At 42.6% G+C, this 27169-nt stretch overlaps 4 protein-coding genes across 7 annotated transcripts; 1 reads left to right on the plus strand and 3 right to left on the minus strand.

Annotated features, from left to right (window-relative positions):
* Positions 1 to 1189: 1189 nt before the first annotated feature.
* Positions 1190 to 10115, minus strand: LOC113135917 (TRPM8 channel-associated factor homolog). Its single transcript, XM_026316272.1, has 13 exons — positions 10012 to 10115; positions 7540 to 7623; positions 6613 to 7278; positions 6110 to 6326; positions 5250 to 5541; positions 4174 to 4472; positions 3801 to 3975; positions 3577 to 3671; positions 3143 to 3353; positions 2477 to 2713; positions 2151 to 2374; positions 1906 to 2019; positions 1190 to 1668 (listed from the first exon to the last, which is right to left on the minus strand). The coding sequence occupies exons 3-13, from the start codon at positions 7257 to 7259 to the stop codon at positions 1426 to 1428; spliced, it is 2754 nt and encodes a 917-aa protein (XP_026172057.1). The 5' UTR covers positions 7260 to 7278; positions 7540 to 7623; positions 10012 to 10115; the 3' UTR covers positions 1190 to 1425.
* A 1360-nt stretch (positions 10116 to 11475) lies between these two features.
* Positions 11476 to 16981, minus strand: LOC113135929 (complement C2). The gene is made up of 18 exons (XM_026316298.1): positions 16834 to 16981; positions 16589 to 16698; positions 15915 to 16062; positions 15655 to 15840; positions 15058 to 15231; positions 14704 to 14942; positions 14457 to 14598; positions 14180 to 14314; positions 13933 to 14037; positions 13600 to 13737; positions 13312 to 13421; positions 13072 to 13198; positions 12611 to 12758; positions 12386 to 12459; positions 12180 to 12271; positions 11938 to 12070; positions 11797 to 11846; positions 11476 to 11711 (listed from the first exon to the last, which is right to left on the minus strand). The coding sequence occupies exons 1-18, from the start codon at positions 16883 to 16885 to the stop codon at positions 11529 to 11531; spliced, it is 2346 nt and encodes a 781-aa protein (XP_026172083.1). The 5' UTR covers positions 16886 to 16981; the 3' UTR covers positions 11476 to 11528.
* A 315-nt stretch (positions 16982 to 17296) lies between these two features.
* Positions 17297 to 23446, plus strand: mfrp (membrane frizzled-related protein). The gene is made up of 13 exons (XM_026298545.2): positions 17297 to 17939; positions 18922 to 19030; positions 19326 to 19463; positions 19696 to 19863; positions 20022 to 20241; positions 20894 to 21024; positions 21100 to 21225; positions 21314 to 21390; positions 21474 to 21622; positions 21829 to 21959; positions 22280 to 22414; positions 22679 to 22806; positions 22923 to 23446. Exons 1-13 carry the CDS (start codon positions 17886 to 17888, stop codon positions 23145 to 23147), a joined length of 1791 nt encoding a protein of 596 aa, XP_026154330.1. The 5' UTR covers positions 17297 to 17885; the 3' UTR covers positions 23148 to 23446.
* nudt8 (nudix hydrolase 8) lies at positions 22889 to 27016 on the minus strand. Of its 4 annotated transcripts, XR_003295130.2 has the most exons (7): positions 26909 to 27016; positions 25244 to 26158; positions 25032 to 25164; positions 24654 to 24731; positions 24239 to 24458; positions 23277 to 23366; positions 22889 to 23124 (listed from the first exon to the last, which is right to left on the minus strand). XR_003295130.2 is itself a non-coding variant. In XM_026298546.1 (5 exons), exons 2-5 carry the CDS (start codon positions 26155 to 26157, stop codon positions 24273 to 24275), a joined length of 1311 nt encoding a protein of 436 aa, XP_026154331.1. In that variant the 5' UTR covers position 26158; positions 26909 to 27016; the 3' UTR covers positions 23583 to 24272. The 4 variants fall into 4 exon arrangements, 3 of the variants coding, with proteins under 3 accessions (XP_026154331.1, XP_026154332.1, XP_026154333.1); XM_026298546.1 differs by lacking the exons at positions 22889 to 23124; positions 23277 to 23366 and having other exon boundaries at positions 23583 to 24458; XM_026298548.1 differs by lacking the exons at positions 22889 to 23124; positions 23277 to 23366 and having other exon boundaries at positions 24291 to 24458; positions 24658 to 24731.
* Positions 27017 to 27169: the final 153 nt, after the last annotated feature.

Raw genomic sequence — 27169 nt, forward strand, 5'->3', positions numbered from 1 at the left:
TGGTCTTCCTCTAGGCCTCCTTCCTGGCAGCTCTAACCTCAGCATCCTTTTACCAATGTATTCACTGTCCCTGGGACCCCATAGGCCGCCCTTTGCTAAACACCAAGTTGTTGTGTAACTAATACAGGCCATGGCCAACAACGGTATTATTGAGCCATCCAAAAGCCCATGAAGAAAGGGGCTGGCTGGCCGTCTTACCTTGCCTACAGGTGTCTCAATGCAGTCACCCAGGAGGACTCTTACCCCTGCCCTGCATTGACAATGCCCTGTGGCCTATGTAACTGGGTCGTCCTGGTTCAGCTCTCTCCATTCACAGAATGGATATTGGCAAGTAGAGCTGACGCTAGAGGCAAAACCCAGAACAGCTTTCACCATCAGCCAGGGACTGTAGCAGTTCTGACTATGTAATGCCCCCGCGACCTTTGAGCGTCTGATGGATTGGGTGCTCACGGGCACTCCCAGTAGTCGCTGCATGGTGTATCTGGACAACCTGTTGGTGTACAATAGCGTCTTTTGGCGGGGGCTCTACAGAATCTGCAAGAGGTGTTTTCCACCATCAGATGGGCTGGGCTGCAGCTAAATACGGTCAAGTGCAACCTGATGACCAGGGAGACAATGTTCCTGGGACACGTAGTCAGCAGTCATGGGATGGCTACAAACCCCAATAAGTTGGCTGCTGTGCGAGACTGGCTGACCCCCCAAGCTCTGGAGCTTTCTAGGGTTAGTTTCGTATCCCAACCTCCAACAGCCATCTGTCCTGGAAACCGATGATAGTGGTGTGGGTGTCGGAGTGGTGCTCTCCCAGAGGAGGGACAATGGGGAAAAAGTGGGGGCCTTCTACAGCTGTAGCCTGAGCCAAGCTGAACACAATTACTGCATCACCAAGTGAGAGTTGCTTGCAGTGGTCCGGGTGGTGAAGTACATCACCCCTTCTCACCGCTAATCAGTCAGTAGGTCGTACTAGGAGGTAGGGTAATTGAACTAGACTAACTAGACACACAAAGATAATGGATTCACAGGAAGTAACTTGACAAGACATAAACACGCCACATGATATCAAAATAAAACAGGAAGTCAGACTGATCTACTTGGGCTTCGTGACATAAACTTGTGCATTTTGAAAATAAAACTTTGTGAAATATTTGACCTGCCATATAATGTTTATAATGTTATAATGACAGACTCTGTAGACCATGAAAAGTTTATTTTTCATATTAATCCCAGGTAAGGACATTTATGTGTCTATGAGTTTACACATTCACACATGAAACATATACGTGCATTTAAGAGTATTTGTGTGCTGTTTTTAATGACTAGGTTTTACTTTTTATTGAGTTTACAGTGTTAGTGCTGAGTACTAGGGAGCTAAACATGCAAAGTTGAAAGCTCAAAGAAAACAAGTGGCTGAATGCTAAGTCAAGGATTTCAGCCATACTGGACCATGGGGTGGTCACTCCAGGGAGGCAGGTTGGAGAGTTTCTTTTCAGTGGCTGCTTCGATAGGCCAGCCCCAGGACTTAAAGAATCCACAGAGGTTCATCTCCACAGTCTGGGAGAAAGTCTCAGCATACAGGTTCATTTTTCCTTTGTTGTCGCCGGGAAAGTTGGTCATCCTGTGGTAGGCAGCAAACACTTTCTTCAAGGCATCCCAGCCAAACTTCTCCTGGAGCTACAAGGAAGAAAACAAAGGTTTCAGGGAAATGTGAAACAAATTTGTTCTGACAGTTTTGTTGTCTGATGTGTAATGTGCAATAGAGTCTCTCTGGGTCGACTGTAGCTAGAGACTTTCAGACATATTTGCATTTATTTTGACTATGAAGATGTGTGGTTCTGTTGGAAAGATGACTGCAGCATGTCTCAAACAGAACTTTTCCCCATAGTGTAATGTACAGAAATTCTCTCTCACCTGTAAATATGTCTCCAGGGCCACCCACATGTCCCAGCTGCTGAGATTCCTGCCCCCTTCAGCGTACTCTTTAGCTCGTTTGTTTCGTTCAGATAAAGCCATCTCTGGGTGAGCCTGCAATGAACAAATGAAATGTCAGTAAAAGGTAAATATTTCTTTCAGTAAAGGATAAAACTTTGTTGTTTTGTGTGATATAAAAAGTAAAGTTTTCCACTAATCACAAAAACAAAACTGAATTACTCCACCTGCTCCCTGTTGATCCCCAGCACCTCTTCATGCACGTACACTGACCACAGGTTGCATGTACCCTCTGTGGTGTGTGGTGGGAACTCCCAGCAGCTTCTCTGTTGGTTGTGTCCAAGTTCGTGGATGGGGCCCCACACACCTTTGCTCCTGGCATTTTTAATGCTGATCAGCTCATATGTTGAAGCTTTGTGTGCCATGACCGGATAACCTGCATGCATCCAACCTGAGCATATTTAAGAAGATTTAAGCAGATTTTCTGAATGCTCAATATGGCAATAAATAAAAAAAAACAAGCATTTATGTCATCATAGTCAGACACCCTTACCTGCAGAAATCTGCACATCAGTTACAAAGCGTTCTTTGCGAGGAAATTTGTGTGGTATGACGGCCAGATCAGCAACGGCCCTCATGATGGCATCCCAGAGCGCCGCCAACTCATCAGGGCCTTCCAGACTCCGAACATCGTCCGATGGTACAGTGATGATGATGTTATCAAACTCCAGCTCTGCCCAGGGTGAGGGAGCTGTGCGCAGCAAGGCCCATTGAGCTGGAGTTGTTTCACCTGAAGAGAATAAATGGATGTGTGGGTTCAAAACTGAGCACTGAATAATTACATGACTATTGTGTAAAATTCTCCAGGTACAAACTTGTCCTGCCAAGAACTACATTTCTAAGAACACGTCTTTACAGTCACAGACAGTGAGCTACACTGCTTGAGGATTGTATAGTAAGTTCTCAGTCCATCCATGAGCATCCATGAAGTATCATTGCAACTTAACAAAACCATGTCAAAATGATAAAAAAAAAATAATTTTTTATGAACCTCTGTGACTGAACACAACATTCATACTGTTTGTTACCCCAAAGCCCAGAACATTCATATGTATCCCAGACCTCAGTGGAAAAAAAATATCAGACACCCCCATTAAGTCCTTGTGGACACAGATACACCAACAAAAACCTACCAGAGTTCCAACCACCACACACTTACCAGATTTATAATATGGTGCTGGCACAGCCATCTGCACAATGACCTTTGCCCCATTCACTTGTGTTTTGGGTGGGGCCACCAGGTAGATGAGTCCACCCCAGAGATTCCACACCTGCATCATCTCTGTGGTTATGGGGAATCGTTCATGAACACATGGTGCTCTCTTCAGTTCCTCATGGTTCAGATAGTCTCTTTGACAGCCAATCTGAATCTGAGGAAGACATGAAATATGTGTCAGTGTGACAGAGAGAGGGATATGCCAATAGGTTCATACTTGGATTTTTAGACCATTTGCAGAACAGGGCTGTCAGCACAGGTGCCATTAAAGGGGGGCAAACCCTAGATAGAGCCCAGGGTGGGGCTGGCCACCACAGGAACTCTCAGAAGCCTGGGGCAGCCATAGGGGACACAAAAGTAACAGAAGCAAAAACTACCTTCCATCCATTGTTGACAATCTCTGGTGGCATGGAGAGGAAGGTCTTCATACCAGGAGAGAGATAGAGACCAGTACTGATCCACTCCTCCCCATCTGACATACAAACAGCAGCAGGAAATGTTACACTGTAGTTGTATAAGATCTACCAGACATACTGTACTGAACAAAACTGCAGATACTCATAAAAAGTTCACACATTTGTCCATAAGAACAAGTTTGTACCTGCTGTGTTGACATTAATTTTGATCCTTTGATTATAGACAACTGACAAAAAGGGGTTCTCCTTGATGAGGTAGGGCAGGAGAGCATCAGGATCTGGGCAAACCTTATATACCGCCCCCCCCAAATTGAGGAGTAGATGGTCTTTGGGAGTCTTCACAGGGCAGCTGTCACACACCTTGAAAGGAAACATTAAATGAAGAAGTTGGTTTAACATGTGATTGATTACTAGCTTGGTAAAATAACCATAGACCGCTGATGTGATCTGTAGTAGAGTACTCTGGTACAGTTCTATATCATAAGAATCAACCAAAGAACATTTGTGTGGTTCTATTAAAATGAGTCATCAAGTGTTCATATTATTTTGTCCCCTCACCTGTGGCATGCCTGACCTCTTTAAGATGTCAGTGAGGGTGGATACAACCTGGTGATAGGCAGTGCAGTCTTGAGGCTTCATTCTCAAGAAGGAGGAGCAGTCCTTTCCCAGCTTTCTAAGACACCCTTCCTCCTGCTGTGTAAGTTCTTCGCTGTTGAATACATGACCAGCAAAGCGGTGTAGGAGGTGGCGGAAATGGTAGCTGTCTTTGGCCTGGCTGGGTACAGGGGCCTTGTATATACTTCCCTCAATAGTTTCCCCCAAAAGGCTCAAACCCATTTTGTTCAGGATCTGGTTCCCTGAAATACAGTTCAACAAAACTGACTTAATCAAATTTACTTTACCACCACTGAACCTCCCTTGCAGAAAGCTGCACCACATAATGCCTGAAGGAACAGCTGACCATTTTCTTGGCATGACCTTGTGCCAGTTATGGAAAAAAAAAAAATCAAACAGGGTTTGAATTTTTCTCACGAGTGTTTTAAAAACATTTTGGAGATGTTTTTGTGAGTATGAGTGAGTACAACACTAGGAATACCTTCCAGGAAAGACTGTCTGTAAACATGAGCAGAACGGTATTTTCCTTTGTTTTCCTCAGCCAGTCTAGAAGTTCAGTCACCTTAGTCATCAGTATTCAGATGTTTCCCTTTGCAGAGCCCGTCTACCTGAGGTCCCTATGCCTCATTTGAGTTTACAGCAGTTTACGTCTCTACAGCCTGGCAAATCATCAGTTTCCTGATCTTTCCTGAGTTATATGTTGACCACGATTTGTTTATGTTGAGCATGTCTTTTCTGACTCCAAGCCAAGCCTGTTTTCACTGTGTGGTGACCCATTATTAACCTTGGTAGAACTACTTATCTATATATTAATCTTCATACCTTAACTTACTTAACTTTCTTACTTAACAATGTGGAATTCAGTCTGTCATGATTTAACCAACAGTTCTGAGTTGTGTTTGTATCATTGTCTTGTACATTATCACACCAACATGTGTATAAGGCAGAATATGGTTAGCATGCATCATGTCATAGAATCATTGCCATATATTTGTATACCACATTCTACATTGTCATACCTGAGAAATCTGTTAATGGGTTTTGCCCAGGGTGTGTCTGAGTCCAGTACCAGGCATGTCCACCAATCAGCAGTCCTCCTCCCTCTGCCACAAAGTGTTGGATTTCCTTCATATAATCACTGCTGTACGCTGTGCAAACAAATACACTGAGGTCGTCTCTGAAGTTCGTCTTCTCACACTGTAACCCCGACCTTCTCATAATGTTAAGGGCATTATCAGGGACAACACCAACGACCCCCTGCCGACCTTCATCCAACCAATGAATGGCATTGTTCCAGAATGGAGCCAGTGTCTGTGATAAGAACAGCAGTCGTTTTTCTTAATGATATCAAATTATTTGGCAGATCAGCATATTATCGTTATTTACCTCAGTATAGATGCTCATCTGCTGATGGCCAGAAGTTCATTTGGAAAAGGGTAAGGTTTGGAAAATTACATTTGGAAAGTAATTATCTCTAAAGCAGATCATACTATGTGTATATGATCATCTACCTATCATCTATACCCCCTTAGTCCTAACCAGGGTCCCAGGGATCAGCTGGAGCCTATCCCAGCTCTCTTTGGGTGAAAGGCAGGGGTCCACCCTGGACAGGTCCCCAGTCCATCACAGGGCCACATAGAGACAAACAACCTCACACACTCACACTCACTCCTATGGGCAATTTAGAGTCACCAAACAACCTGACATACATGTTTTTGGACTGTGGGAGGAAACCAGAGTACCTGGAGAAAACCCATACAAGCACAGGGAGAACATGCAAACTCCACACAGAAAGGTCTGTATATGATCATTTTAAACATAAATTCTATCATTAAAAATTCAGAGAAATTCATATATCAATCTTTAATGTAGATTCTACCTCTTGTTCCAGTAATACTTCATGTGAAACCACAATGACTCGTCCCTTTCCATAATAGGTTCCTGCCAGGAATACTCGTCCATCGCCTGTGGTTCCAATGGGAAAGGCCAGTGGTCCATGGACCAGAATGTCAGAAGCTATCTGATCACCTTGGAGGTCAAATTCTGAAACCCCTTTGAGCAAGAACTCCAAGTCATCCACAAAATCCTTACCGACTCTGTATATGAAAGGGGGAAAAGGAGAAGAACAGAGAGATGTCAGGAATGAGAGATGCAGTGTCTGATTTTGTTTTACTATAAAAGATTTTAGCAAAAAAGACAGTGAGTACAACCATAATATGTTTGTAATATGCATGTATTATTTTGATATACTCTAATTAAATATTAATGTAATTTATTACAAAACATAATTTCTAAAATCTAAATCTAAAAATAATTTAACAGCTTCAGTGAAGTGGAACCTTTCTAAATGTGCAATAAAAGTGAAGTATAATACACACTCACGATATGGACATCCAGGATGCTGGGATCTCAGGGTAGACAGGGAGGCACTCCACCAAACCATAACAGGCAGAGAAGTAGATCCCTGCCACACCACAAACCTTATTTCCTTGAAACTGAAGCAGGGTGTTCTCTTTAGGGTGATCTGCAGTCCAGCTCCATGCCTGGCCTGCTATCAGCACTCCTCCTCCAGCTTTCAGAAATGCCACCAGGTCTTTTGGGTCTTCACCCACACTGTAGGCATTGGTCACATACACACCAAACCCCTGATTCTGACTGAAGGAATCCACAACTTCTACTTGGAAACCGGATTTACTGAGCTTATCAGCAACTGCCTTTACATTTTTATGGACCCCCACAGACAGATTGTCAGACCCATCTCCTCTCAGCCAGGTCAGAGCGTTCCTTACCAGATCAGGAAAGGCGGTCAGGTAGTATTCATGACTGAAGACCACAATTCTTCCATGGCCGTACAGCGAGGCAGCCATCAGGACTTGGCCTTGGCTGTTCATTGCCAAAGGGAAGGCATGTTCTCCAGTCAGCACCAGGGCACTGGGAACAGAGGTGTCAATGAAGTCCAGCTCTCTCAAGCCGTTCAGCAGGCTCATGTAGTCCCCGTCATGTTGGTGTTGGATGGGCTGGTTGGTCATGGTGAGAATGACTGATGCTCTGAAAGTTGGTGAAAAAGGTGGAGAGCAAATAGGCAGAAAAAGATTTGTTGAGTCTGATATAATTTGCACTAGTGGCACTACAGGTTAAACAGTTGCACCTAGATTTCTATAATATTAGACAGGGTTCCCTGTAGAAATGGAAATAGCTAACAGCAAAATGTTCATCTAGAAATGGCTCACAGATAAAATGTACTCTAAACTGGATACTAAACAACCAAATAAACAACCAAATACTACATAAAAGCATTAAGTGCTTTACCTGAAAGTTTAGTGGTCTTGCAGCTTGTATTATTCGTCTGCAGTACAAAGGTTTTCCAGACAAGCAGTCCTACAGGATGTCTATCTGACAGGGCAGAGGAGAGCATACAGATGAGGACAAGAACACGATGGAGTACTTAAAGAAACTGACAGGAAGAGGAGGAATTTTATTTATAACAAACAGTGTCAGGTTGTAATTTATGACCATGACCATAAAAATAGACCTGTAGTTTAGGTGGGAAATGTTCTTTTACCAATGTAGCACTTTTCTACACTCAGAGCGCCATACACTATACACCATTCGAACACACAATCACACTCACTCACACACTGGTGTGCAGAGTTGGTCAGTATGACTGGTCAGAAAAAGGGTGACACAAAAACAGGGCACCTATGCTACACAGGGGTCTTTTGAGGTGGAGGACTTTTCCCTCCAAAATCTCCAGTCATATCAATTCAAGTTGGCTTCAACCCGAGAAAAACCTGAACTGGTGTTCCAATTTTATTGGAGTTGCAGATTCTCTGGTGATATTCATGTTTGTGAATATACTGTACTTGTCTGTACTTGTCCTGCTAGACCTTAGTGCTGCATTTGACACTATGGACCACAACATCTTATCACAGAGACTGGAGAATGTGACTGGGTTTATAGGAAAGACATTAAAGTGGTTCCAGTCTTATTTATTTGACAGATTCGAATTTGTTCATGTTCATGATGAACCTTCCACATTCAAAAAGGTTAGGTGTGGAGTTCCACAAGGGTCTGTGCTAGGACCAATTCTGTTCACCTTATACATGCTTCCCTTAGGCAATGTTATTAGGAAGTAGTAATTACCATTGTTATGCAGCTGAAACTCAGTTGCATCTATTAAACCGGATAACACAAACCAGTTAGCCAGACTTCAAGCATGTCTAACTGACATAAAGGCCTGGATGACCAGTAACTTTCTACTTTTAAATTCAGAGAAAACAGAAGTTATTGTATTTGGGCCTAAAAACCTCAGACATCGCTTTTCTAACAATATAGCTGCTTTAGATGGCATAGCCCTGGTCTCCAGCACTACTGTGAAATACCTTGGAGTTATTTTAGACCAGGACATGTCCTTTAACTCACACATAAAACAAATCTCTAGAACTGCACAATATTGCAGCCACTTGCGCAATATTGCCACAATTAGGAACTTCCTGTCTCAAAATGATGCAGAAAAACTAGTTCATGCATTTATTACCTCAAGGCTAGATTACTATAACTCATTACTCCCTGGATGTCCCAGTAACTCCATAAAAGCGTCCAGTTAATCCAGAATGCTGCAGCCAGAGTCGTGACAGGAACTAGCAAGAGAGATCATATTTCTCCTATATTAGCTTCTCTTCATTGGCTCCCTGTTTAAATATAGAATTCTCCTAACATACAAATGATGATCAAGCTCCTTCATACCTTAAAGACCTCATAGTACCATATTATCCCATTAGACCACTTCGCTCTCAGAGTGCAGGTCTACTTGTGGTTCCCAGAGTTTCTAAAAGTAGAATGGGAGGCAGAGCCTTTAGCTATCAAGATCCTCTCCTGTGGAACTAGCTCCCAGTCTGGGTTCAGGAGGCAGACACTCTCTGTACTTTTAAGGCTAGACTTAAAACCTTCCTTTTTGACAAAGCGTATAGTTAGAGCTGGCTTCAGGTAACCCTGAACCATCCCTTAGTTATGCTGCTATAGGTCTAGACTGCCTGAGGACTCTATCAGTGGACTGAGGTCCTCTACCCTGCCCTCCTCCCCTCCTCACATATATATGTCACCACTGAATGTCACTAACTTTGTGGTGTCTCTCTCGGTACCTTCTGCAGTTTTCACTGCTCCACAACACATCCTGAGTGCTTAGGCCTGTTCACTAACAGTTTTAGCTGTTGTTATAAAAGCAGTACACGTTAAATCTATTAACAATCTCATTAATGATCTAAATATCCTTATTAGAGCTGTCCTACTATCTGCCCATTGTCATCCGGACAGACACCTTAGTGTGTTATTTATCGTTTATATTCTTAACGTAAGTTTTCCACATCGGTTTTTCATCAAATATCACCCCCTGAAACTTCCAGTTTTCCTCCTACAGCTTATACATGCAGAATATTTGGTTCATGCTTCCTCATAAAACAAATAACTTGTGATTTACTGACTGATCATTTAAAGCTGCATTTTCTCATCCACTTTTCTATGTTATTTAATATAATCTGCATGTTCTTTTCAGTATATTTACAGCCTCTAATCCAGATAGCCCCATCATAGAATGATTTCCCCATTTGTTAAGCTATACCAGAAAATATATCATTTATCATAACATTACAAATACTGGCCTACAAATACCACATTGGAATAATGTCACAAAAATAAAACTTACCTTCCAAGGTTCTGGGTAAGGTTTGCAAATATACAACATTCATTGAGTAAAGTTTCATAATGCAAAAAGTGAAAACTGACCTGTTTCACAGTTTGAGATCTCAACGGTCCAACACACTTTTAATTAAATATTAATCCCTGTGACCTTTAAACACTTTTTGTGCAGCAGGAGGAGTTTTCATATGAAGGGCTGAAACAGGGTGTATGGTGACATAAGCAATCATGGAGAAAGCAGCCACATTTGACCATTACTTCTGCAAAACATACTTGACCAGGTGAAAAAAAATTGAAAATTTCTCATACTATGTAAATTATTTGCATGTAATATTGCAAAATCATATTGCAACATGTTGCAACTTGCAAGTTGCAGGATGATGTTGTAAAACCATGTCATATTATAAAAATGTCATTTTTCTAAATAATAAAGAACCATGTTCAGCAGCCACGTATCACATGTAATTTAGTAGCTTTTTAAAAATCAGACTAACCCACAGTGTATTGTACATTGTCTATGTTATGTGTTTTCAGTTCAAACCCAGTGAAGAGCCCATCTGTGTTTGAGAAGAAAAAAATTCTGTAGAGACTGGAATTGTCCTGTTTTCTTTCTCATTCCACTGCTTTCTCCAACTACAGCTGGTAGATCTCAGTATCTCTCCAAAATGGGCTGTGAGCTCTTTCTGTGAATCTTGGCTAGAGACACACTCATCCTGAAAATGTGGATTTGTGGCATTGTCAGGTTGGCCTCACCTTTGGCAGCACTGGTACTTGGCCATTTAATTGGAAGGTCTCTCAACATGTTGATTTGCATCATCTTTGGAGACAGACCATCCAAATACACCGCCCTGACTGTCCTGTCTCCACCTGTGTGTAGTTCAGCCACTGCCACTGTGCTGCCTTTACCTGTTGTAACAGCACCAATACAGATTTCTGACCTGAGACCCCATGACCTCATGCAAAAGCAAGAGAGAAAGCAGAAGGCTGCAATTATTACAAACAAAAAACACAGACAATGTCACTGATTTGTGCATTATTTGTTTGGAGAGTTACTCCAAACCAGGCATGGTCTGATGCAGGAGCCATTTATACTGGCCAGACCTGCAAGTCTCTCTTTCACACATGCACAGATGACAGATGTGTTTTTAGCACATTAAAGATTTCTATTGTTTTAAGTACTGAGAACATAACATGAGACACTGTCAGACCAGAGGAACTTTTCATATTTTTGGAAGGAAGCTCCTTTTTTGTTTGTGAAGGTGAAGTTAAGCCAATGCAACAACGGCAGCCACCGTTTTAAAAGTTCATTTCAGCAGCGTAAACAGCAGCTTTCAAATGGACAGACTTCAGTGTTCCCACTGGCAGTGTGAATGGACAAGCTCCTAGCTGACATTATGCAACAACAGAGGACGTGTCTTCCCCAACTCACAGCTTCAAAGAAAGGAGAAGCAAATGTAAATTTCACATAACAAAGCAGATTTAAAAACAATGAGTCATTTTATAAGAAAAGGACAACATGAGGCAAGCACAGGCTGACAGGCTGTTTTTAACCTTTTATTTCCTCTTTCTTTATATTTTTTCTCACGATTCAATCCAAGCAGATTTTAGTCAACCCCCTGCAGGAACTGGATCTCCTCTCCCAGATGCTGTTTCAGCCAAGGCATTATCTCGAATAGGTTTATGTGAAAGTCTCGAGCATCTGGAGGTGGCTTGTCAGTGCTGTAACGTCTCAGAGCTGGGATTAGCTGGTCACACACATTTATGGTGCCCCAGCTCAAAACGCCCACCTAGGGAAGAAAGGGGAAATGCTGAAAATGATCCTGATCACACCGAACATGTGTCAGGCTCTTTAGAAATGAGACATTTGCTGACCTGAAAGTAGCGTTGTCTTTTTTTCAAAAAAAGGGATCCACCAGAGTCACCTATACAAAAAGAGACAATATGTATACGCAATGTGAATCCCATGTTGGTCAGTCTGTGATGCATGTCATGCAGTAAATGCAGAGTCCAGACCTTTACAGCTGATAGCATCCTGATGGCCTGAGCTGCCCCCAGAGCAGAGGAATCTGTCAGGTGTATACTCATCCAAAGTCACATCGCTGGGCTCTGTTAGTGTTTGCCTGGCCTTCTCCACACAGCCATGTCTCTGCAATATAGAGTCAAATAATATAGTACAGCACCATATACATTTAAACCAGGTTATTTCCACCACCTTACTGAATATGTGCATGAAAGCAGCCTGACTCAGCTCTCACCTTCTTCCCTGTGTGAATATGTGTCTTTTTGCGGTCTGAATTCTTGTGGATGAAATAAACAGCCATCTCCTCCTGTGGCACCAGTTCCTTCACTGTATACACATTGATTACACAGTACTTAGTGGACATGAGAATTGATATCAGCCCCAGCTGTGGTCACACAAAAACATCCCTGTCATCAGCGTAAAGGTGAAAATGTCACGTACTGTGCTGCTGACAGGTAGAGTTGATTTTTCTCATGGCTCGGCCGGCTGGTACAGTACATGGCAAACAGATCGGTCTGTTGTATGATATTATACATACGTGAGCTCAATAATGACACTTAGGAATATTGCATGTTGTCTTCATTTAACAAGGAATTCATAAGTGTTGGACATGAATAAAATCAGTGGGGAATGTTCTAAGGCGTATCTTTGTTTGGACTGACGGACCTGGCCTTCCAGGAGAGTGGGATACTCTTGTTCAGCTGTACCAGGGCCACGTCGTAGTCGTAGAACTCGGACACATTTCTGTGTTTAAGTGCATAAACGTTGTACTTATGGTGCATGATCACTTTGTTGGACTTCACTATGCCCCCACCTGGGAACCAAAGAAGCTGTTAGTTATTTCAATATAAAAAGGTGTAAAGTCAGAAAGATGGTTAACAGGAAGAACTTTAACCCCCCCCCCCCACCAAAACCGGGTGTTTTTCAACACATTGCTTCAAACATTAACCTATAGCAGGCACTTTGAGGTCCTAGCACCACAAATCATCCAATAACCACCAGCATTTTGATCTTAAAGAAAGTTTTAGAGGCTAAAATCTTCCCCATTTTTAATTTTTATACCACTATCTTTAGTTTCTCTTATAAGAACCTCCACTTTCTAAATATTTTCCTATATTGACACTGACCATGTTCTATATCCACTTGGTAATTGATTTCCACTGTGCTCACTCTGGCAAAGCAGTGAGCAGCTGTCAGCACCCAGTTCTGGTTCAGGATGGATCCAGAACACGTCCGATCCCGTCCCCATTGAGGCTATAGGAGAGAAACTTTTTATATATGTGTAAAGATGAACTCTAAAACATCCCACAGATAGAAAATCATAATCTCCATTATGATTTTAGTGAGTGAGTGTGCAAAGTTCTTACTGCTTTCAGAGTGACATGCCAGGGTCTGTTGTAGACTCGTATTCCATCCTTCTCTTGGGCCTTAGAGATGTCCTCCTGAGCCACCCCGCACATTGTCACACTCTTATCACCTTTATTATGAAATTTGATCATAATGAATCTACAATCAGCATTTTTGTACTTTTGCCATTCTAAAAGCAGCACTGATTGTCTTTTTGTCATCAGTTGTCACAACACAAGAACAGCAGCAATCAGAAAACACCTTGGCAGCTGAGGAATATCTCCCACCTTAGTTTTGTCTCTACTTACTGATGATGCTGTTGAACACCACTCCCAGTGTCTCGAAGTCTTTCAAAATGAAGAGGTGTTGCTCACCACGTTTCTGTGAGGCTAAAGAGTTCAGCTCTTCCTTTTTCACATTGTTCCCAATACCAAATATGTATACATCTGAAAACACACACACACGTACTTATACTGCGTAGGCGAGCATACCAGCACGCATTAATACCCAGTAAAAATCTGATCCACTTGAGTGATATTTGATTGCCTGTAATTTAATAATATATGAGTTGTTGTTACTGGTGTGAGTTGAATTCCTGATTGAAGACATTTTTAATGAATTCATTTATTGTATTATGATACCCAGCATGCGCTCATCTGTGTGATCAGGGGATGTGGTGCTGTAGCCCAGCAAGTGCCGGATCTGGGCCAGGGCAATTTGAGGTTTGTTGCCTGTGTTAGAGTAACCTGCAGGGTCAAAGACAGAACCAGATAATCGATACCTGCATCCAAACGATAAAGCTTTGATAAATACCTCTATTTGACTCTAAAATCTTTTTCTGAGCTGTACTGCTGATTGATTTTGAACGTGAGTGTCACAAACACAAACCATCTGTTTCTATGATGATGATGTTCTGCGTCTCATTGAAATGGTTGGTGGCACTGTTTTGTTTGAAGAAACTCATGAGCTGATAGACACGGTGCAGAGCAGCATGAAGGTTGGTGCCTGTCTTTCTCCCATGACCTGCAGATAAACCAACGACTGAATGACTGAGAAACACATCGATAAACAATGATTTAACTGTTGAACACGTTAGTGCATAAGATACAAAGATATGGACATTAAATCAATGGAAATAGATAAATGAAAGAATAATAAATCCTACTATTGTAGTTGAACTCCAACAGACTGTAAATCACTTCGTCGATGCTACTACTTATATCCATTTCTGTGATGTTTATGATGTCTATGGCGTTAGTGGCAAACGACAGCACATGAAACTTCATCTGTACCTCGTAACTGTCCAACTAGGCAGAACACGAAGACATGGGCTGTAAGTTTCACATCCACTGAGAGGCAATGACACAAACCAGTAGACCATTGTGAATAAATGGGAATAGTTTTCCTGAGACCTTTTTGATTAGAGCAATGGTTGCATTCCTGGATATTTCAAAGTCCTCAGGTTTGATGCTTCCTGATGTGTCCAGTAAAATGTAGACATTCATACGACTGCCCTGATCCACACGGATGGTGCGGCCAAAGTTATACCCACTTGTCCTTTTCAAGTCTGGTGAGAAAACATCCATAACTCCTGCAAGTGACCCTGCCATGGCTTCTGCCACGAAGCTGGGGGAGTCAAAGGTACTTGGACCTGTAGTAAAGCATAAATGAAGTCTTTACCACATTATAACGATTCCCCCCAGACTTTTTAGGTGCACAGTTGGCAGTAACATTTTTGTTGCTACTTAAACATAAATTTAAAACACCTTGGCAGCGCGGTGTTGAGCCGCTCCACTCCTTGTTCTCCAGGCAAACCCTTTCAGCCGACCCGAGCAGATCCAGACCAGCCTGACACCTGTAGACCACCTTCTCTCCCACATGAAACCGACCTGCTGACCTCTCGGCACCAGGTGGGACCCCAGGGTCATTACAGTCATCAGCTGCATTTAAACACAGTGGGACAACAGGAGATAAAATATATAACAGCAGTTCATTGTTCATTAAGTAATAATAAATGCTAAAAAATATGTTTATACCATTTTAAGTATATGTGGATGAATGTGGTCAGATTTGGTCAGTGTGTAATGTTAATAAAACCTGTGTTACTGTATAAAGACCTTTTTTTTTTTTTTGTATTTATCAAAAGCTGCTCTCTAATACTTTAAAAACCTCAGTAAGTGCATGTTTAATTGGTACATACTCTAAAACCCTCACATAAGCTCTTAATACACCTGATGAACTGGGCTCAGGGCCTGAATGGAAGTGGATATTCTATGTAAGAAGGTAAAATTTGTGCATTACTTAATCATACACACAATTAATGCCTAATCATGAGCATGACTTGCAGTGTTGTCTTTTCTCACCATGGTTGTCACAAACAGGAGTGCTTCCTGTCCACTCTCCAGAGAGGGTGCAGTTCCTCTGGGCTGAGCCAAACAGGGTGAACCCTTCCTGGCAGGAGAAGCTTTGCGTCACCCCGACATGGAACCACTGATCCCTGGGCCAGAACTCACCATGATCGAGCTGGAGCTGAGCCGAACACAGCACATCTGGGACAGACAGAGAAAAGGATGGAGGTTGAGAAGAGGATGCAGGAAAGAAAAAATCATCATCTGCATATTACCTTTACATGTGGCGCGTGATACTGATCTGCCATTGGGCAATCTCATGGGTGCCCAGTCCCCATCAGCACCGCAGAGCCTGGAGCTGACCGGGTAAGGGTATTGTCCTGGGCCGCAGTGATAGGTCAGCACACTGCCCTCCAGCCCTCCCTGTGGAGGAAACACATGTCACACAATCAACCAACCTTTATTTCTGTAACATAAAACAACCAAGATAACCCCAATCACTGACAGAATATCAGATGAAACAAGTTATGACAAAGTCCAGAATCAAATGAACCTACAACAGTGTCACCAACCAGTATTATTAAGAAACATCTATAGCTTCTTAAGCTGAAATCATATTAGGTCAATTATATTATACTTTTCTATTAACTGATCTTTAACATCACGGCATGAACATTTACACTTTTAAAGGAGCAAAGCTTTTAGCATTTTAACGAGCACTTTATGCCAAATGAATGTGTGGGGCTACAACTGAATGTTATTTTTACTATGGATTAATTATTGTCTTGATACAGATCAATAGAAAATGCTCATTGCAAATTGACAAAGGGCAGCAGGGCTCTGGCCCTCGAGGACCAGAGTTAGAAAATGTTTGGTGTTTTATAAAAAACAATTATGGATCATTAACAAAAGTAACAATTCCAGCAGTGATATCGTGTATTAGTTTTACCTGGGAGTAGGAGACATGGCCGCCTTTGATGCTCTCTGTGGTTGAGCAGTTCAGAGGCTGTGGATAGTCATATGTTACGTATTCATAATCATAGTCCTCCTGCAGGGACACTGGGGCAAAAACAACACAACTGTTGGTGATAAACACACACAAAATGACCGTACAGGCATATGGGCACAGATCCATTTAAAACACACCCACACACACACATACAACAAACCAAAAACACAAATTTATACTCTCACCCTGTGGGACAGAGATAAACAGCAGAATCCAGAGTATAGACTTGACATACATGACTCTGTATCAGCTGGATTTGTCTCTTCCAGTGACAGAAATCTCGGCAAGAGTGTCAGTATCAAACTGCAGTCAGCTGCTTTATTTGATGACTGATTATCCATTAAGCTGGAACAAACAGAAAAGGAGGAATTGAGCAATTTAAGGACAGACTCGAGCTCTTAGTTTCGTTTTTGGTTACACTATTTTTATATTTTTCTCTTGCACTGGGATCCTGTGAGGTCTGTGACATTTTAACCTGATTTGTTCTTTTAAAACTGCTCCAAAGCTTAAACTCAGCTGCAAAGTCAAGAGAGAGTTTCAGTTTCAAATATCACACTTTGACTATGTGCTATAATTCACATTCCCAAACCAAACCTCACCCTAACACTGTTGTTATTACTGAATGATTTGTTTTGGCATCACAAGTATTTGCATTTTTAAGGAACTGAAAAGATCATTATGGGATTGTAGAGACTTAATAGGGACCCCCACCTCCACCCTCACCCCTTCTCCCACTCCCTGCCCCCTCCATCATCGCCCTTGTTAGCGCTCAGTCCTCTCAGCTGACTCGGCTTTGTTCAGCACTGTGAAGGAGTTTCTAAAAGTCCTTTGTAACCACACACACCATCAGAGAAACAACAAAAATACAGGTCACACACTAAACTTGACAAAGGACGAAGAAGAACAGCAGCAAACATGGATATTATGATAACTGGGCTTTGATTTTCTTTAGATTACGGTGCATTTTGATTTTTCATTTTGATCTGTAATTATGCTGGAGGAAGTCCGACAAACAGCTCTGCTCTGGTGGAGACATGAAGGCCTTGCTGCTGCACAACAGAATCTTGGAGCAGAAAGTGAACAATGTTACAAAACCCCAGGAAAACATCTGTAACGTTTCGTCGTAGGGCAGCAGCTCTCAACCTGTGTCAACCCTGGATGTTTTTACGACAACGAAGGCTCTTTGGGAAGAGGAGCGCTGACTAGAGTTCCTTGAAAGAGGGGACAGCAGAGAAAGATGTCTGACCTCAGCCAAGTCGCTGTATACTCAGACTCTACAGATATTTATAAGGTGGGTAAGGGTGATAATATAGGTATTACTAGAAAATGAGGGTGGGAAAGCCTAAATTTGAATTAGACTCTATGTAGAGTTCACTGGGGGCAGCACAGTGGATTGGTGGTTAGCACTGTTGCCTCACAGCAAGAAGGTTCCTGGTTTGAAACCCATCAGGGGCCTTTCTGTGTGGAGTCTGCATGTTCTCCCTGTGCTTGTGTGGGTTTTCTCCAGGTACTCTGGTTTCCTCCCACAGTCCAAAAACATGTATGTCAGGTTGATTGGTGACTCTAAGTTGCCCATAGGAGTGAGTGTGAGTGTGTGAGGTTGTTTGTCTCTATCTGGCCCTGTGATGGACTGGCGACCTGTCCAGGGTGGACCCCTGCCTTCCACCCAAAGAGAGCTGGGATAGGCTCCAGCAGATCCCTGGGACCCTGGTTAGGACTAAGGGGGTATAGATGATGGATGGATAGGGTCCATTTGTAAGAACAAATAAATTGATGTTTGATGAGAGTATTTTAATGACAATATGACATGTAATGTAAATTCCCTCACCTGACTGGGAATGAGTTTTGCCTCTATAAAATACTTTATGCATCATTTTATCCATGGTGACCTGGAACCTGGACCTGCTGTTACAAAACCAAGAACAATCTTTTACTCTGATTCAGATTATTTTAGTTTATACTATATGCTTATATAGGGCACATTTCTAAATTAATTTTGGATATAACCTTAATTATGTTATTCCACCAGTGTTCACAGGTACCGTCCTGCCAAACACAACCTAAAAATTTACAGTATTATATACATTAGTTTTGTATGGTCTTCCTGTGTGTGTGTGTGTGGGGGGGGGGTGTCTTCTATCTGCCATAGAAGACAACACTAAAGGACAAATTTATGATTTTAAAAGTTACACAAGCAATTTTTATGGGTAGGTATGGTTGATCAGAAAATGATTTCATTTTCATTTCTGCTTTTTCTCTTCTACTTTCCACAGAATGTGTTCTGCAATCCTGCCTTTGAGCTGGAAGGTGAACAAGAGGACAGGGTGGATGGATACAGGACATCATCATCCACCCCTGAACCACCCAAACCTCCAGCACCTAGTGAGTCAGTCAGTGAGAATTTAAAACTATTGCTGTGAAGCTTAACAGATGTAGGTTTTAATGAAAGACACATCATGGAAAATGCTGCATCTGATGTTTTAACCATCAACTTTAACACCAGTATGGTGCTGAATGGAATAGTCAAAAGGAGAATAACATTTATGAAGCATGAAATTATTCAAATATACCAGAAAGTTAAAATCATTAAATTATACAGTTTTCATTTTGGTAGGAATCACAATCTCCCCTGCCCTGTCACACACACACCCGTGTTCATGAATACTCTGTCATTCAGGCCTAGGCTGGGGTCTATTTGCAGTGTGTGTGATGCGTCTGCGAGGTCCGGGTTGTGGCTGGGGGGTGGTGGCAGCCTCTGCTGCAGCGCTGCTCCTGTTAGTGGGCCTTGGACTGGCACTGGCCCTCATCCTCACACGTGAGCAATAAACAGTACTTTACTTTCTCAAAGGGTGACGTTACAGATCAGTGCTGTTGTTGGTTACCTTATTCCCACCTACACGTCATTCTTAGATTTTCATCATCCTCGAAAACGTTTCTATTTTCTATACATGGTTTTAAAGACGCCTCACAAGTATTTTCATTTAGTAGCAATGACAAAACATTTAACTTACATGTTTCTGTAATTTGTCTTCGGGTCCCTGGTTTAGAGATGAAAACCCAGGCAGTGGAGGATCCGTTGCTGTCCACCAGCCCTATAGACCTACTGGATGGAGGATATGGACAGTCCCATACTTTACCCACAATCCCCTCCAACAGAAGTCAGCAGGACAGTCCAGCAGCACCACAGCCTACTAGGATCCCCTCATCTGAAACAAGTAAGGCTAAAAAAATACACCAACTTGTTCTATACAACATTGGAATGTGTTACACAAAACTGTCTGTCTTCACTCAGAAAAAATATCCTTCTGAATAAATGTAGGGGCCAGTTCCTAAAGTGTATCTGAGTCTAGTTGTGCCTGTCTCTCTCTCTCAGGCTGTGGAGGTGTCTTGACTGACTCAGAGGGCACTTTCAGTTCACCAAACCATCCCGGCCCCTATCCCCCCAACTCCCTGTGTGTGTGGGTAATCCAGGTCTCACCTCCTTCCTCAGTCCAGATCCATGTGTCCTCTCTGGCTATTGAAGGGCCATCTCCTTGTCTGTTTGACTGGCTGGAGGTACAGGAGCAGATAGAGCAGGTCTCTGTGGTCACCAGGTGGGTCAGATCCCAAGTGATGTCCAGGAATTAAACACGTTCAGGGCCTTTGACAGTTTCCCTTCATGACACTACGTGGACTGTGCAATCCTTGGCTGCTTGTAGATTTTTATGTTGCACTTACTGTCACTTGTCAGAAAATGAATCTCACAGTGTAAACGGAATCAGTTTGTCCTTACGCTTCAACTATCTGACCCCAGTGGTTCAAATGTCAAGGACTATTAAAGAAAAGGCAAAGTGTGAACTCAAATTAGTCTGTATGCTTCTTTTAATGAATTGATTTTATCAGGGCATCGTTATTTTACATGTCCTCCATAAAATAATTTTACTAAGGTTCAGGTCATTACCTCATATTGTTGGTAGATGGCACCAACGGTCTGTGAATGATTGGTAGAGTACTTCTAGGTACTGAAAGCTCCATGGAAAGATTTCAGTACGCACGAATACTTTGACCTTTTTGCTTAGTGGGCTCCATTCTTGGAAAGTGGTGTAACATAATTCATGGAATTTTAAAAACATAATAGCTATTACGTGACTCTAGCTTACAAATCCTTTTAAGAATTTAAAGTGCAAAGTTCAGACTAAAGTAACACATACAAAGCTGTCGTATGAGGAAACATTCTAGAGATTATTCTGTCTTTCGCTCCTGTAGGTTCTGCGGTAACGTAGCTCCTCCAACTGTGAACACAAACAGCAGCACAGTGTGGGTCACCTTCCGCTCTGACGGCAGCATCACAGGCACTGGCTTCACTGCCCAGTACAGGGCCATACTACCTGGACACAGTCAGTAGTCGTGCACGCTCTGGTGCATTTGCATTCATGTGCATTTGTGCGTGCATTTACTGTGTGTTTTCTCAGAGAGCTGCTCCAGAGACGAGTTCATGTGTGACGGTGGGCGCTGCCTGCTGCCTGTGTCCGTTTGTGACGGTCATCCACACTGCTACGACCAAACAGATGAGGCGAACTGCAGCCATAAACACACGGGTGAGAGCGTGTAAACTAAGATGGCTCTACAACACACAACAGTAAACTCCTCAACATTATTACTGTGTGTTCTATTGTTTTTTCACAGAATGTGGTGGGCAGAAGACTGGTCCTTATGGTTACCTGTCAAGTCCCAACCACCCCAGGCCTTATCCTCACCAGCAGGTACACCTAAAAACCACCCTGGGCTGCTAAATACTCTTAGCTGGATGTTCTGTTGCCTGACCCCATGTTCTGTTATGCATCAGTTGTGTATATGGCACATTTCCGTCGAGGAGGGTCATGTCATCGCACTGACCTTCAGCAACTTCAGCCTGGAGACTCAGGATGTGTGTGAGTTTGACTATGTGGAGGTGCATGATGGAGTCCAAAGCGGAGCTGGGAGAGTCCTGGGAAGGTGAGAGCTACCACAGACTTCTTAAGTGCACCCTATTGTCCTAAAATGTTTTCAGCCATTTGGACAATTACTGTAACTTCAGTGAACCTGGTTGTTCAAAGCTTTTATGTCAAGAGTGAATAAGGGTAACTGTGTGTCTTCCTTTATGTGAGTAATATAAGCACAATGTTTTGAAGCAGCTTTTGTTTCCTGCACCTTTGTCTCAGGTTTTGTGGTGCCACCTTCCCCCCAGACCTGACCTCCTCTGGCCCCCACATGACTGTTGTGTTTGTAGCTGATGAGGGAGTGGCCGACAGCGGCTTCAATGCAACTTACCAGGCTGTGTCAGTGCAGGACAGTGAGTTCTTGCTTTCCCCTCATCTCTGAACTTTATTTCCATATATTCGCCTTTTAATTTCCTTATGTCTTCTGTTTTCATTTGTATCCCCCTTTTTCATGTCTTTCCTCTTTCTTTCCTGAAAAAAAAAAAAAACAAAAGTTCTTTTTAACCATCATTCCATATTTCATTTGGCCTAAATTTATTCTTGAAAAAGTGACTTATTACAATTAGTTTTGTTTTTTACTGCTGCTTTTGCTATTCCTGTTTTTTGTTCTTCAAATAGTCTGTTAGTTTCCCATAACTCTCCCTCACCTGTGTAATTTATTTATTTTCTAAAGGGACATGTGGTCCCAGCCAGTTTACCTGCAGTACTGGGGAATGTCTGCAGCCACAGTGGTTGTGTGATGGATGGAACGACTGCCCTGATGGAGCAGATGAACAGAGCTGTGGCAACTCCACCTACCCTCCCTTCAGTGAGCCCGTGTTATCTCTGACCTCCATCAGCTGCCCTGCAGGGACAGATACAGTAGTTGTTGTTCTCAGAGCCAGACTGGCTGTTAAAATCAATCTTAAAATAAAAAAAAATGACTACTCATTAGAAAACATAAGTAACTTACCTTTGATTTAATATAATTTTCATTGTGTATTAAAGGGAGAAAGTACTTGTTCTCTGAATACCAAGTATCGGACGCCATTAATGTAAAATAGGAACAATTTTCTTTCTTCCATGTCCTCAGCTTCGTCATGTGAGGTCATAGAGGTAGAGATGTGTCAAGGCCTCAGCTACAATTTCACCTCATTTCCAAACATCTGGCTGTCCATTGCTGATCAGAGAGAAGCTGCCACACTTCTGCGACAGTACCGGGTACAATCTACCTTGATTCTCTCAATAAAGCCACACACTCTTCAAAAACTGAGCCCCTTGTTAGTGGCATGACCCTACAGCCATACCTACTCTCACTCCTCTGATTTCTCATCCAGGTCCTGATGGAACTGGCCTGCTTCGAACCCTTGCAGCGGCTGGTTTGTGGAATGTTCCTGCCCCAGTGCAGCCCTCATGGTGGCGTCCTGCAGCCCTGCCGCTCTGTCTGCTCCTCGGCCGAGCAGCAGTGCAGCCAAGCTCTGGATCTCTTCTCCTTCAGCTGGCCCTTCAATTGCCACCTCCTACCTGACTCACAGGACCCTGTGGAGTGCTCGCTGCCTTGATGCTTCAAGATTTCAATTTACAGATGTGTTGGCAGCGTGAGAGAGGATTGTCTCCACTCAATATAACATTTTTGTCTGAAATCATTTAACATCAGAGTTGCACTGGTATTTGAGAACTGAAGTCTGTACCTTACAGAGGTGGAGACCATTTTCTGGCCTCAGACCAGAGCTTTGTTGTACAGTGCAGTTTGGACTGCAGCCCTCACTTCACACTCCTGCCTATAAAGTACACAGAAAACTGTGGCACAGCTGGTATTTAAAACAAGAGCTTAGTTCCTAAATAAAGGTACATTTTTGTGATTCAGACACTAAACTAATTTAATGCACTGCAATCTCCCTCTTCAAAAGAAATATCACTTGTAATATTTTATCTATTTATTGCTTTGATGTTAACCTTTTCCAATAGTGAAACAAAATAATGAACAACAGACAGAATACTTTAAAACACCCTTTATTGCATTGTTCTTTAAACAACTCATATGTGCTGTTACTGTTTAAGTGCTTATATTAGTCCACATTTGACCTGGGGCGACAAACAGGAAAAAGGAATGAGCTGAATCACACTAAAAATCAAAAACTCAGCTACAGCTCTGCTGAGCCAACATGATGAAACGTCATAAACACAAGCCTCCTCTGAAACTCAGATGGCAAAAGTTAACACATTTAACTCATAAAGGTCAACTTAACTCATAACTGGGGACACAGAAGAGATTAAGCTGAATTAAAGCAGGATCTATGTTCATAAAATATAAATAGTGTTTGGGTAAGAATTACTGAGGTATATAAGTAACCTGCCTTTTGATGTTCCTACTTCATATCAGTTCTACAAATTTTTGGCTAAAACGTTCAATAACTGCTCTTCTTCAGCGACGTCAACCTAGCTGGTCTGTTTTTATACATCCAACACATTCAATAGAGGTTTTTATACATCCCAGGCTCAGAAAGTGCTTGAGTGGAAACAGGTTTCTCCTTACAGTGGTACTAACAGAACAGAAAAGAATTTACCTGTTCATGCTGATTCCTGGCATAATTTTGCTCCTCAAAGCTTAACTCCACATTTCTCATAATCCAATCTTTGATTCAAACATTACCTGTTCTTTATGTCTGTAAACAGTGAAGCAGCTGCTAAGAAGGGATGATGAGTTTCAGGGTATGATCTAAAGCGACGGCGGTCAGGCCCCACACTCGATGCTTCCCATTCCGAAACACAGGAAGTGTGTATCCATATGTGTCACCGGTGCGGAAGTGTGTATAGCCACGGTTCTGGGGGTTGCACAAGTGGGTCAGTGACAAGGTGAAGATCTCCTCCACCTGAGATGTAAATAGACAAAGGAAGTATAGCGTAACTCTTTAGTTCTAAACAGACACACCAACATAAACTCTATTAAACACGACTTAATAACTACAAAGCCACCATCTTCAAAACAAAATATCTTGTGATGGGTGAACCTGCCATTTCATGCAAATATGAAATACAGCTAAGTGCTTAAAATAGCAAGGCGGTACCTCCCCAGGGTTTGGTTTGAAGGACAACTGCTCTATGGGACCAAGGTTAGCCAGCACAGGCGCAATCATCATCCCCGACTGGACAGATGGACAAGACACACAAGCTCAACAGAATCAGACAAAGACTTTGCATCCGATTTGGTGAAACTAGCAAAACAGACTGTGACGATTAAAATAGTAGTGAAGTAGTGTTGGTTGCTGGTGATGTTCTTTTCCCTTTATACAGTTTTGTGTATAGTAGTGAACATAAAGACAGGTAGGCGATTAATTATGATGAATTTAAGGCTTTCCCTGAAAAAAATAATAATTTAATGGATCAGTGGATTAAAACTGTAAATCAAGTATCTGGGTTTTGGACAGAACTGAAGTCCGACTCACCCTGTCCCTGAGAGGCTTTAATACGCCCCAGACGTTCTCTGCTGCCACATTAATACCCAGCTCTTCCTTGGCTTCTCTTAGTGCTGTGGCCACCACATCCCTGTCTGATGGATCACCCTTCCCTCCTGCAAAGCTAAACATCAATGGAAATAAGGATAAACACTCCACTGAGTGTTTGTCACATGATTTAGACTGTTTCTACTGCCACTAACCTGACATCGCCCTTATGGATGCCCTTTAGTCTACAGGAGCGCAGGGTGAAGAGAAACGCCGGCTCTTCTTCAACAGAGCAGAGAGAGACCAGGACAGATGCCCACGCACTCTGGTTCTTTCCTCGGCCCTGACTTGCCCCTTTGGTCCCCTTTTCCACCTCATAGAGCTTCAAGTTGGGCCCCAGGTTCTGTCGACACCTGTTTTCATTCTCTGGAGAGAGACAGTCTTTCCAGGCGTGATGCACACGAGGGGTAGCCTGATGAATAGCTTTTATATGCCGCACAGAGAAGCTGAAGGCTTGTGGTCTACAATGAAAGCGGTTTAATATCCATGTTGTATGTGTTGACATGCTGAAAGGTCTGACAGAGTGTCGTCTATAAGACAAACAGCTGTGAAGAAGGCTACATCGAGTCTTGCTGACAATGAGTGAATGTTGGCAGAAGTCCCAAGGCCTTCTCCAAGGCTGAGTGCAGGTTGTGTTGGTTAAACAGTCACAGTAAGTGTTCACAGCTTTAGGCTTTTGACCTAAATCATCCACTATAGTGCATTTCCAAGAATCAGAGGCTTGCTTGGATTTTACAGAAGCAGAAATCTGTGGGGGCTGATGATGGCTGCTGAGAATAGCTTTAGATACGAGGTTTGGAAAAGAAGCCTCTGCACGCATGTTATTTTCACAGTCAAATCTAGACAAAGACAGCCCTGATGAACAGGCTTCAGTCTCTGTGGACGACCATGAGTCCTGGTTACTTCTCCCTCTCCCAGGAATCCCTTCGTATCTCCTCCCTTTCCCATGTCCTGCACCCTGCCATACAGCACCAGTGTGTTCAGAGAGAGCAGAAAGGTGGGACTCTCTCAAGAGCAGCAATGACCTTATGGGGCAGGACCCAGCCAGGATTTGATGGCCCCTAAACATCCTGCAAAAACCAGGACAACCAGAGTAGCAAAGGCATCACTGCATTGAGGTTAATTGTACTCATCAGCTAATTGCACCAGCATGTGCTGTTCAGTCTATGTCTGGGCTCAGGTGAACCTTAAATACCACCGTCTCTAACAACAGTGATGCTTGGTGGCGACGTTTGAATTAGCTGGTGAGCAAACGAGGAGATTTACACTCATAAACTCATACATCACAACTGTGATACTCTAATATTGAGGTCAATACTTATGTAAACGTGTTACGGGTCACGACTTGTTTTGCATTAGCTCAGATTCTCCAGAACCACAAAGTCCAGCTGTTGAGTTAGTTAAAATATTTATCACACCTATTGTGTTAAAGTGTTAAACTTTAGGTACTAAGTTAGCTAACTAGCTAGCTGAGGTTTTGCTATCGGGACTCACTGTGTAAAAACAGTCAACGTTTGGTTAAAGTACCAAGTTAGTGACTTGTCCACAGTCAACCAAAGTCATGTGGTTTATGTCCGACAAAGTCTTGTTTGGATTGAACGTTAGCTGCCAAAGTCTTAGCTAACTTTTCGCAGGCTAACTAGCCAACTAAAGTGTTAACGTTGGCGAAACGGAAAACTCGCGTTAACGCGTTCATTTCCCGATGCTACAGTTTTAATTTAACTAGTCTTCGACTAAAGGTTTAACCTACAGTTCAGGATTGCGCCACTAACGGAGTTTGAAATATAAAACGTTAGTTGAGAGCGGAAAACACGACTTACCTTGAAAGTTCACCGCGATACTCTCTGCCCCGGTTAGCAGGCTGCCACTAACCAATATGGCGCCGAGTGGCTTCATGCGCGTCACCGTTGCCCTCACTGCGCAGCCACAACGTCAAAACAAAAACCTCAAATCTTCCGTTTGGCTCGTTTTAATGAGTGTGAGGTGAGAAAGTAGGTTTACAACATTTAACAAAACCATTAATATATATTCAATCTGTCAGTCCCCGTTTCCTTTATTAGGTGGAATAAAACAAGTCTTCC

This window comes from Mastacembelus armatus, chromosome 13, assembly GCF_900324485.2.
Source record: "Mastacembelus armatus chromosome 13, fMasArm1.2, whole genome shotgun sequence".
Classification (NCBI taxonomy): domain Eukaryota; kingdom Metazoa; phylum Chordata; class Actinopteri; order Synbranchiformes; family Mastacembelidae; genus Mastacembelus; species Mastacembelus armatus.

Coding starts and splice junctions, on each gene's coding strand:
- LOC113135917 (XM_026316272.1), bottom strand. CDS start 7,259: ATGACCAACCAGCCCATCCAACACCAACATGACGGGGACTACATGAGC. Junction 2,375..2,476: donor TGATGTGCAGATTTCTGCAG/GTAAGGGTGTCT, acceptor AAATATGCTCAG/GTTGGATGCATGCAGGTTAT. Junction 2,020..2,150: donor TGGGGATCAACAGGGAGCAG/GTGGAGTAATTC, acceptor TGTTCATTGCAG/GCTCACCCAGAGATGGCTTT.
- LOC113135929 (XM_026316298.1), bottom strand. CDS start 16,885: ATGTATGTCAAGTCTATACTCTGGATTCTGCTGTTTATCTCTGTCCCA. Junction 14,315..14,456: donor GTTGGAGTTCAACTACAATA/GTAGGATTTATT, acceptor GTTTATCTGCAG/GTCATGGGAGAAAGACAGGC. Junction 13,199..13,311: donor GGCATGTCACTCTGAAAGCA/GTAAGAACTTTG, acceptor TCTCTCCTATAG/CCTCAATGGGGACGGGATCG.
- mfrp (XM_026298545.2), top strand. CDS start 17,886: ATGTCTGACCTCAGCCAAGTCGCTGTATACTCAGACTCTACAGATATT. Junction 21,025..21,099: donor GGCCATACTACCTGGACACA/GTCAGTAGTCGT, acceptor GTGTTTTCTCAG/AGAGCTGCTCCAGAGACGAG. Junction 21,960..22,279: donor GGCTGTGTCAGTGCAGGACA/GTGAGTTCTTGC, acceptor TATTTTCTAAAG/GGACATGTGGTCCCAGCCAG.
- nudt8 (XM_026298546.1), bottom strand. CDS start 26,157: ATGTTTAGGGGCCATCAAATCCTGGCTGGGTCCTGCCCCATAAGGTCA. Junction 25,165..25,243: donor ATCCATAAGGGCGATGTCAG/GTTAGTGGCAGT, acceptor ATTGATGTTTAG/CTTTGCAGGAGGGAAGGGTG. Junction 24,459..24,653: donor TCAAACCAAACCCTGGGGAG/GTACCGCCTTGC, acceptor TTTACATCTCAG/GTGGAGGAGATCTTCACCTT.